The 10,549-nt window shown below is 33.5% G+C and overlaps 2 protein-coding genes across 2 annotated transcripts; one reads left to right on the forward strand and one right to left on the reverse strand.

The window, feature by feature from the left end:
• The first annotated feature begins 1,405 nt into the window (after positions 1-1,405).
• Positions 1,406-6,601, forward strand: LOC115965651 (primary amine oxidase-like). The gene is made up of 5 exons (XM_031084920.1): positions 1,406-2,191; positions 4,684-5,068; positions 5,147-5,260; positions 5,601-6,139; positions 6,292-6,601. The coding sequence occupies exons 1-5, from the start codon at positions 1,419-1,421 to the stop codon at positions 6,494-6,496; spliced, it is 2,016 nt and encodes a 671-aa protein (XP_030940780.1). The 5' UTR covers positions 1,406-1,418; the 3' UTR covers positions 6,497-6,601.
• A 2,568-nt stretch (positions 6,602-9,169) lies between these two features.
• On the reverse strand, positions 9,170-10,248 carry LOC115964629 (TPR repeat-containing thioredoxin TDX-like). Its single transcript, XM_031083900.1, has 2 exons — positions 10,106-10,248; positions 9,170-9,737 (listed from the first exon to the last, which is right to left on the reverse strand). The coding sequence occupies exons 1-2, from the start codon at positions 10,246-10,248 to the stop codon at positions 9,359-9,361; spliced, it is 522 nt and encodes a 173-aa protein (XP_030939760.1). The 3' UTR covers positions 9,170-9,358.
• Positions 10,249-10,549: the final 301 nt, after the last annotated feature.

Genomic DNA, 10,549 nt, shown 5'->3' on the forward strand with positions numbered 1-10,549 from the left:
TTTATATTCTTAACAAACATGTCAAATTTTGTATTAATTATATGTTATTTAATATTAAATCCATAAACTTATTTTTTATTCATAATTTTAGACTACAAAAATTTAAAATTTAAACATTTGCTGGATGATATAGCTACTAATATTTGATTTTATGGAAATTTTGCAAATATGAAAGATATATGAAAAACATGTAATCTAATAGTGAATTTGTCAAATTTCATATTTAATACAAAGATATTGAATGAAGTTGTAGCAAAACTTTGTCCATAAAAGACTACTCAAAATGAAGAGTTCAGAGCTATTCATTGAAAGTCCAAATCTTCTGTCTCATGATTTCTGTTTCACTTTATACTTTATCAATAAAAATAGAACATATACACACCTCTTTTAATTAAATTCTTATTTTTAGCTTTTTCCTTATTTCAGTCTCCTAAAATAAATATAAATAAATAAATAATTCAAACCAGCCCCACCACTACTGATCACCACCAAGGTGCACTGCTAGAAAGATCTCGTCGACCTCATCAGCAGCCATACACGCTTGCCGGCAGGAACCAAAACATGATAATAAAAAATAAAAATAAAAACCAAACAGATCACCCCCACACACCCCAACTAGCCACCACCTCGAGGGAACCAGACATTTGGATCTGGAAATAAACAAAGGTTCTTGTTTTCTTTTGTTTTGGTTTTGCAAAGAATCAAAAGCGAAGTTTACAATATTTAGCAAGAGCTAGAAGTAAAACAAGGCAAGAGGAGAAAGAAGCCACCAAAAGAATGTGGTAGCACCTCCTTTACTCAAATCTTGCATTTAGTCTTATAGTGCCTCACCCACTAATGATGCAATTATTAAAAGGAAATACAATTTGTGGTTTCACGAATCCATCAATGCCGCACCGTTGCAATCGATTTTGAAGAAGATGAATCAGCCATATGGTACCTACTAGGTGATGGCTATATATATATATATATATATATATATGTGTGTGTGTGTGTGTGTGTTATTTTTGGTTACTGCCATGGTGGTGATGGCCGTTGATGATGGCCGGTGAAATCTTTCTAGCGGTGCCCGCAAAGGACGTTAGTGGCGACCGATGATATCATTTATTTATTTTAGGAAACTGAAATAAGAAAAATACTAAAAATAAGGATATAATTAAAATAGGTGAATATTTATTCAATTTTTATTGATGGAGTATAAAGTGAAGTAAGAATTATGAGATAGGAGATTTGGACTCATTAACTACTTAAGAAAACAGATAATAAGAGAAGTTTTCGCAAACCTTACTTTTACTTAAATTGTTAAAAGAGATAAAATATGACCATTGAATGGTCTTAAATAAGTTATAAATTGCCATTGGGCATTCCGAAATGCTTATTTAAGAGCAAAGAGGCTTAATAACTATCCACACAAAACCATGGCTTCAACTTTGAAACCAATACTTTTCTTACTCCTATCCTTCCACATCTTCTCACTTGTCTCAAGCCACCAGCACCACCCTCTAGACTCTCTAACCCCTTCCGAGTTCACCCTGGTCCGAACCATAGTCAATAAAACCTACCCCAGCTCAAAGCTTAACATAACTTTCCAGTACATAGGTTTGGACGAGCCAGACAAACCCATCATTTTCTCATGGCTATCAAACCCCAAGTCCAAACCCCCACCTCGCCGTGCCTTTGTGATTGCACGTCTCGATAAACAATCCCACGAGATCATAATCGACTTATCAACCCGTGTGATAGTCTCTGATAAAGTTTACCATGGACACGGCTACCCTTTGCTTACCCTTGATGAACAATTTGCTGCCATCGAATTGCCACAAACATATGAACCCTTTATCGAGTCTATAAAGAAGAGAGGCTTAAACTTGTCTGAAGTTGTTTGCTCAACTTTTACAGTTGGGTGGTTTGGAGAGTTGAAGAGCAAAAGGGTGTTGAAGCTTTTGTGTTTTTATATAGATGGAACGGTGAATTTGTATGCGAGACCAGTGGAGGGAATAACGTTGGTGGTTGATCTTGATGAGATGAAGATAGTTGAATACAATGATAGGCTTATTGTGCCTGTGCCAAAAGCTGAGGGAACGGAATACAGGGAATCAAAGCAGAAGCCACCCTTTGGTCCTCGTCTAAATGGTGCAGCCTTGGTGCAACCTGATGGGCCAGGGTTTAAGATTGACGGGCACACCGTCAGGTCAGTCTTCTTTTTGTTTTGTTTAAATGTCTTTCTTAGAGATATTACATAGTCTAGATAATTAAAGGTCCGTTTGGTACATATATTTAAACACAGGTTTTTAATTTTTAAATAATATTACACTTATTTTCACATATTTTTTGTTCACACGTATTTTCAAAAAATACAAATAACGTTATTAAAATAACGTTATCAAACCGCCCTTAAGTCTATTTTTTTTTTTTAATCGTTATTCAAAGTCTTTGAAAGACACCTAATTCTTTTTTTTTTCTTTTTTTTTTTTGTTGGAGAGACCTCGTTGTTAATTATATGATATATTGTATTACAATCAACTCAACCTAGGGTTTATAAATTAGACAACTCTTAAGTTATTTCTATAATTAATTTATACATTTTTACATATACATCATATAAGAGTTTATAATATGTTTGAGATTTTTTTTTTTTTTTATGGTGAAATTACAACTTATCTACCTGTGTGGTTTGGTCGAAATTTAAATTGCTTACTTGTAGTTTTAAATTTGTCACTTTACCCACCAGAGATTAATTCAGTCAAATTTCCTTAACCCACATCTATTAAAAACATGGCTAAATATGTGATTTTGCTTCACTCTCATGTTTCTCTCCTCCAAAAACACAAAAAACATAAAAATACAAGATCAAATAAAATAAAAAAGAATCCAACGGAACACTTACATCATAGAATTTCAAATCACAGATAAACAACTTAAATTTTGGTCAAACCTTAGGTAAGTAAAATATCAAATTTTAAATCACAAGTAGGCAATTTAAATTTTAGTCAAATTACAAGTGGATAAGTTATAATTTATCTTTTTTATTTATAATTCAAAAATATTATTAATGAAGCTAAAATGATAATACAACACCCAATATATGAGCCTTTCTTATTATAGGAGTTCTATTTTACATTCCATTAATCACAACTTATAATATATTTATTTTACTTTTTCCTTTTAAAGTAAATAAAGTTTAAAATAAATATTTAAAAAAATTAACCATTCCATACTAACAATTAGTGTAGTCTAAAGTAAAATACAAAAAAAGTGAGGGTTAAGATTTTTATTCAATGACAGCTAATTAAGTGGCAAAACAAATAAGAGAAGATACATCGGCCAATAAAGAAACAGATGGAATTTTCAAGCCGAATACAAGGCAAAAGATGTGAAGCATAACATCTATAAAATAGTCATGACAAAACAAATTAATGCCATATGTCTATCACTCTTCGTATAATATTCAATTTAGCAAGGTTTGACACTGCTCTAATTGATTGATTTACGCATCTGTCTCTGTCTCTCTCTCTCTCTCTCTCAATTTCTTTGATTATACAATGACTGCTTCCATTGACCAACATTTATATCAATGCTGAAAAGATGGGACTACAGAGCTCACCTAATACTTTTGTGTTTCTTTTTTCTTAAAAAATTTTAAAACCACGTAAAAATGCCACGACTTTACGAGTAGCAGAATGGGAGAGAAAATACATGTTTCCGTTGCATGTGTCTTCCTCTTATATGGGGTGAACCTTACCCCTAAAGCATGGGATCATGAGGGAGATAACACATGCAATAAAAACAACCTATACCACCTCCAGAATGTGAGCTATAACTCCCTACAAAAGAGATAGATGGCAAATCATAATCATAAAATAATTGTGATAGAAATTGTGAATTTTTATGTAATAGTAAAGCTATTTTTTGAGTAATTTTAATATCACATAAAATGTCATAATTATTCTCTATGCAGGTTAGATTGTGACTAATTACCTATTATTTTTACATAAAATCACTATTTTTTTTTTTTTTTTAATTTGTCACGTGAATAGTTATGAAAGAAGCAGTGATATTTTTACATAATTTTAGATTTCTTTTTTTTTTCTTTTTTTTTTTTTTTGTTTAGATAGCTCACCTAATCCTAGGTTACACAGTGCGGGCGGAAATGTATCATTGAAGTTTTATGGTACGTTGAAATTGTGTCAGTACTAAAGTATTACACGATTGAAGTTGCCTTGTAAAAGTATTACACGATTTAGGTTCACTGGACCAAAATTGTAGCAGTCCTTTTCGGTTTGATATTATTATATTAAACATTTAGACTTTGACTCAATCAAGCAACACGTCCATGTGAAAAAGCACAATATTTGGCTCCACATGCTGAGGATGTTTGCCCAAACCTCGTGAAGTTGACCTGGTCACAGCCGACCTCATTTGGGCTAGTTTTTTTTTTTTTTTTTTTTTTTTGCTGAAACCTCATTTGGGCTAGTTGGGAACATGTCATTCATTTGCTGCATAAATGACTGTTCTAAGTCTTTTATATCTATGGCTTAGAGTGAATTTAGAAATATTACAAATTTTATGTAAAAGTTTTTACAAAACTTATTGCAATCCTGGCCAAATTTAAAGGGTTGGGCTAGGACTACATGTTCTTGAACCTGAAAATTTTAACAAGCCTCAATTTTTCTTTGTATTTAGTTGGGTCAACTGGAAATTCCACTTAGGATTTGACGTACGAGCTGGTCCAATAATTTCTCTAGCATCAATTTATGACCTTGAGAAGCAAAAATATCGCCAAGTTTTATATAGAGGATTCATATCTGAGTTGTTTGTGCCATACATGGATCCAACAGAGGAATGGTACTACAAAACCTTTTTTGATAGTGGTGAATTTGGGTTTGGTCAATCCGCAGTGTCACTTAAGCCCTTAGCCGATTGCCCTACCAATGCAGTATTTTTAGATGCATACTATGCTTCGAGCGATGGTACACCAGTGAAGATATCTAATGCCTTTTGCATATTTGAAAATCATGCTGGAAATATAATGTGGCGTCACACTGAAACGAGTATTCCTGAGGAAGTTGTAAGTGATATTATTGTGATTGTTGTTGTATTGTTTGAACAAGTAGTAGTTTTAGTTGACAATTTTATGGTATTGCAGATTAGGGAAGTTAGGCCAGATGTGAGCCTAGTGGTGAGGATGGTCGCAACTGTGGGCAACTATGATTACATTATTGATTGGGAATTCAAGCCAAGTGGCTCCATCAAATTGGGGGTATCTTATCAACTTGAGAAATATTTTTCCATCAACACTACAAACACCAATAAATCTCATAACAAATTTTACAATTATATATTGAGCTAGCAAATTTTGATTAGTATATCACTTTCACTTAGAACTATCACTGACATAATTTATATTGTACATCAATCACAATCTGTTACTACAACAAGTCAACAATTGTGAAATTTATTATGACTTCATACTTATTGTCAATTTTTCATCAAACCTAAAATTTTTGTCAGTATACATAGCAAGTTCCTATGAATTAATAGTATGTCTTCCTATTTATTTCTGTCTCTTACTATGAGTCTTTCTCAAACTATCTTAACAGATTGGACTAACAGGAATTCTAGAGATGAAGGGTGTGATATATACTCACACAAATCAAATAAAAGAGAATGTGCATGGCACATTGTTAGCAGAAAACACTATTGGTGTGTACCATGATCATTTCTTAACGTACTATCTTGACCTCGACGTGGATGGTGAAGACAATTCCTTTGTCAAAAACAATTTGGAAACAATCAAAGTAACAAACCATAGCTCACCAAGGAAAAGTTATTGGACAGTAGTGAGTGAAATTGCTAAAACTGAATCTGATGCCCAAATTCAGTTTGGCTTGAAACCAGCTGAGCTAGTAGTTGTGAATCCTAATAAGAAAACCAAAGTTGGGAACAATGTTGGTTATCGTCTAATTCCAGGATCAGCGACACGCCCTCTCTTGTCGTACAATGATTATCCACAAATTCGAGGAGCCTTTACTAATAATGATGTGTGGGTTACTCCGTATAACAAGTCTGAAAAATGGGCAGGAGGACTATATGTTGATCAAAGTCAAGGAGATGATACCTTAGCAGTTTGGAGCCTCAGGTAGTAGATAATGAATACAAATCCTCTATTCTACATTTAAACTTTGCTAGCTAGAAATTTACAAGAAAATAATTGTTGATTATGGTACTTGTGACTAATGTTTTCTAATGCACTTTTTTTTTTTTGGTATTTTTTTTTTTATATAAATGCAGGAATAGGAAAATTGAAAACAAGGACATAGTATTATGGTACACCACTGGATTTCATCATGTGCCTTGCCAAGAAGATTTTCCAGTGATGCCAACCTTGAGTGGTGGGTTTGAACTCCGGCCAACCAATTTCTTTAATAGTAATCCAGTCCTTAAAACAAGACCTCCAAATCTTGTACGGTGGCCTAACTGCACCAACAAACCATGAGATTTTACATCATAGTGTAGTAAATCAGATTCAATAATGATATCCTTTGTCATTGATTATCATAAAATGGATAATGAATCCAAATAAAAGATGAAGCTTTAGATACCATTTGGGGTTGAGTTTTTTTGCGTACAAGTTAATATGAGGGAGTATTGAAATATTAAAACAGGACCTAAAGTTTTTAAAGTAGATGGAAGATGATCTTGTTGGTTTCATTAATTTGAGATTGACTTCCATTAGTGTTGAGAAGAGGAGAGACATATAACTTAAAAATGGTCGGTGGAAAATGGTCAGTACAGACCTTAACATCCTCTTCTTTTCTCTTATTATAATTGATCATGATATTATCAAAATCTGATTTAAATGTTGTTATCAATGGTTAATTTAATGTCCAAGTTACATTAAAGTACATCTCTAGCTTCCCAGAAATCACACAACTTAGAACCCAATTAGAAAGAATTAGATCATCCTTTTCACTCTCCTCTTCGACCTGGTTCAATTCAATGTGCCTTCTTCCACAAATTATCTCAAGTAACCAAATATATTGTACTATGGTAATCAAGTACAAAATATAAGTAATGCTAGGGTAACTAAAAATTTAATAAAAAAAAAAAGGAAGGTAGAAATGACAAACTCCTAACCATTTACTCACACAATTGAGCTACAACTAGTGGGGATCGTTACAATAACAACTTCTTGGGAGCATTGCTCCTTAGATACTACAGACTGAGCACAAAATATATCTATCTATAAACTATAAGATGCCATTCCTGAAGCCCTAAAAGGAGAAACTTGGAGCATACAGTGTCCACCTGTCCATCCTATCAAATTAGCTTGATTTTTTTTATATATCTTGAGCTTGACTAAAGCATTTGTCATAGCAAATCTAGGACACATCTATGTATGGAATGGGGGAGATGGAGAAATAGGAGAGGAAAGTAGAGAAGAAGATGGTTAGAATATATTAAAATATAATATATTCAAACATATGGGTAATGTTATTAAAATATACTTCTTGTGCCTCTCCTTACTTCCTCTCATTTTCCTTCATCCAAACATATGGGTAAAGTCATCATTTAACTATCTTTTTAGGAAGGTAGGACAATCTCTACCTACAATTTAGGGGGCAAAAAAGTATCCAATTCTAAAGGTTTTTTTTTTTTTTTCTTGAAATTTGTTAAGACTGCTACGCTAACCACTACTTCTAAAACCAATTTATGTTAAGAAGAGACACACTTTAGTTTTTGCAGGACGCAAAGTCCGGCCTCTATACATGTTGCAAGTGAGCATAAGAGGTTTTGCAATGCATTGTCCCACAAGCTGGGCGGTCAAGCACCAATATACTATGCTTGCACATTACAGCGACCCCATAGGGTGACCACTAAGTACCATCCCCCCATAAGGCCAACAAAATTATTTTAACTATTTCTCAAAAAAAAAAAAAAAAAAAAACATTTTAACGAGAAAAAAGGGCAAAGAAAATGTTGAAATTGGGTCCTGTGCGCTTTGATTGTCCCATAGTAACCAAAAAAGGAAGAACTTATTATTGGGTCCTACGTTTCCCTTTGACAGTTTGGATTAAAAGTTAGATTAGAATATGACAGGATTAACACAATACTTCTTCTTTTTTCAAAAAAAATTCTCTACTTTTTTTCCCTTTGAAATTGTACTCTTTTTTTTTAAAGGAAAAATTATTACAATCCTTTATTCTTCCCTTTCTTTTTTATTTTAAATTTTAGTTTTGATGAGTTTTATTAATTTTTTTAGTTATGTTTCTTAGTGTTTTTGATTGTATGGTAGAAAAAATTGGGGTTTGAGAAAGTTTATTTAAAACTAAAAGAATCATTTTTAAATTTTATATGCGTTTTCGATAATATACAAAATATTATAAAAAAAATTAATAAAAAAAATAATATCTTCACTAACTTACTTTTTAAATTCTTGAGAAAAATTGTATTGTTTTGATTTTGATACGACGGAAATTATATATATTACATTTGTGATTATCGCTATATATAATAAATGAAAATATAATTGTGAATTACATTATTATTTATAAATTAGTCCAAATTGAAAAATGTATATATATTAATGAGACTACCCTAAAAATATTATCACGCGCGAGGTCCGTGACTAGTTGAGGCAAAAATATATTTTGAGCAACAGTTGAGACAAAAATAGTTAACATTGTAAAATTAAAAGATTCTATAAATTTCTTGTAACACTCGGCCTCGACCATAAAAAATGGGCAGCCTAAGTTGTTGCTTTGAAGTTTGAAAAGAGCCCCATTTTGAGCAAAAGAGCTCGATTGAGCTCATTCTTCCACCCAACGCCACGCAAATCTGCCACGCATCCACCACCACCGTTCTGACCAATTTCCACCCATCGCCACCCAAAACCTACCACCTACCATTAACCTCAAACAGCACATATTTAATTCTGCCACAGTCAATATAAATTTTTAAGAGGGAGTTGCTCAAAAACTTCAAGTTCATCCACATCCCTTGTATCCAAAGGCATGCAAGACTCGACTGTGTAAGCGAAACTGAGCTAAAGCAAAACGCATATTCTATTTGCACAAACCAAATCAAGATAGAACTCCCTGATGCTGGGACACCAAAAGTAGGCCATAGGTGCCCACTTTTCAAAAAGAGTAAGAAAAAATTTGTCACGGAAATTAGAAGCAAATTTATTTTTATTATAATCGCAGTGAACACAACTCAGCATATCAGATACAAGAACCGGCACTATCTTCAAAGGCATATGTTCCATGTACAACATAATAGACAAAATCAAACAACATAAGGCAAGTGCAACAAGAAATAACTGGAATCCATGTTCTGATCTAAAATTAGTTCACATCTATCCTGCATGCTGTGCGATCTTCCTTTCAAGAGCACTTTTGTCTGCCCCAACAACCTTGTCAACCTCCTTACCATTTTTAAGAAAGAAAAAGGTCGGAACGCTACTAATATTCCAGCATGCGGCTACGTCCTTCGCCTCATCTATGTCAACTTTCAGGAAAACAACTTTTGCGTACTTGCCAGCTAAGCTTGTGTAAAGAGGAGAAATCATACGGCAAGGACCACACCATGTTGCAGTGAAGTATAGGATTGCCAGGCGAGCTGTTTTTGAAGCAGCTTTCAACTTTGGTTCCAGTTCACTAACAGAGTGAATACTGATAACCTCCCCTGTTATAATCCCAAAGCATGATAAGATAACTTCCAATAAATAAGTGCAAACAAATTATCATATAACTTCATGCCTCAAAGTGGTTTTGACATACTAGAAGTTATAGCAAAGGGAGATTCGGCATACTATCTGTCAATCAAGATGGTCAAATACCAAAGGATACCAAAGGGAACTCTTAACTATTCCTCTAGCCTCAAAGCACCCCAACAGTCAAATGCTCAAAAAGATTGAAATTCAATCATCAAACACCACCCCAAAAATATGCAACCACAAAACTTAAAACTCTCTTTTATAGAATTTACCCATCTCACTATTTATTAATTCTTATATTCCCAATCAAATTCCAACAGAAACAAAAATCCCAAAACAAAACTTCCTACAAAAATCATAAGTATAAAAATTTATCTAATAACTTACTACATCTTCATCTTATAGAAGCCGTTCTCCATCTCATCATCCAAAAGCCTCATAAATCTGTTCATCCCCTTTAACATGGACTCAACCCAAAACCCGTTCTCCTGGGTGTAGTTGTTCTCCATCTCATCATCCAAAAGCCTCATAAATCTGTTCACCCCCTTGAACATGGAGTCATCCCAAAACCCATTCTCCTAGGTGTAGTTAAGGCAGCATCGTTGATGTCCAATATAAGGTAACTTATAGGGCACCATGAGAGAGAGAGAGAGAGAGTACAAATAATTTCTGGGGCTTCCAGAGGAAAAGAGGGATAGAGTTAGGGGAGGGGGTTCAAGAGCTGCTATTTTAAGTTCCATATGTTTTGAAGTGGCTTAATTTCTTGGAGTTCAAATTAAGTTGGTTACAACTTTGAAACTAAGTTTGACTCGTATTAGGTTTTCATTAGGC

Source organism: Quercus lobata, chromosome 10 (genome assembly GCF_001633185.2).
Source record: "Quercus lobata isolate SW786 chromosome 10, ValleyOak3.0 Primary Assembly, whole genome shotgun sequence".
Lineage (NCBI taxonomy): Eukaryota > Viridiplantae > Streptophyta > Magnoliopsida > Fagales > Fagaceae > Quercus > Quercus lobata.

Bases quoted from the DNA above. Each gene is read 5' to 3' on its own strand.
- LOC115965651 (XM_031084920.1), top strand. From the start codon at position 1,419: ATGGCTTCAACTTTGAAACCAATACTTTTCTTACTCCTATCCTTCCAC. The intron at 5,069-5,146 runs GTAAGTGATATT...ATGGTATTGCAG, and splicing joins CGAGTATTCCTGAGGAAGTT to ATTAGGGAAGTTAGGCCAGA. The intron at 5,261-5,600 runs GTATCTTATCAA...CTATCTTAACAG, and splicing joins GTGGCTCCATCAAATTGGGG to ATTGGACTAACAGGAATTCT.
- LOC115964629 (XM_031083900.1), bottom strand. From the start codon at position 10,248: ATGAGGCTTTTGGATGATGAGATGGAGAACAACTACACCCAGGAGAAC. The intron at 9,738-10,105 runs GTAAGTTATTAG...ATGATAATTTGT, and splicing joins TTCTATAAGATGAAGATGTA to TTGCACTTATTTATTGGAAG.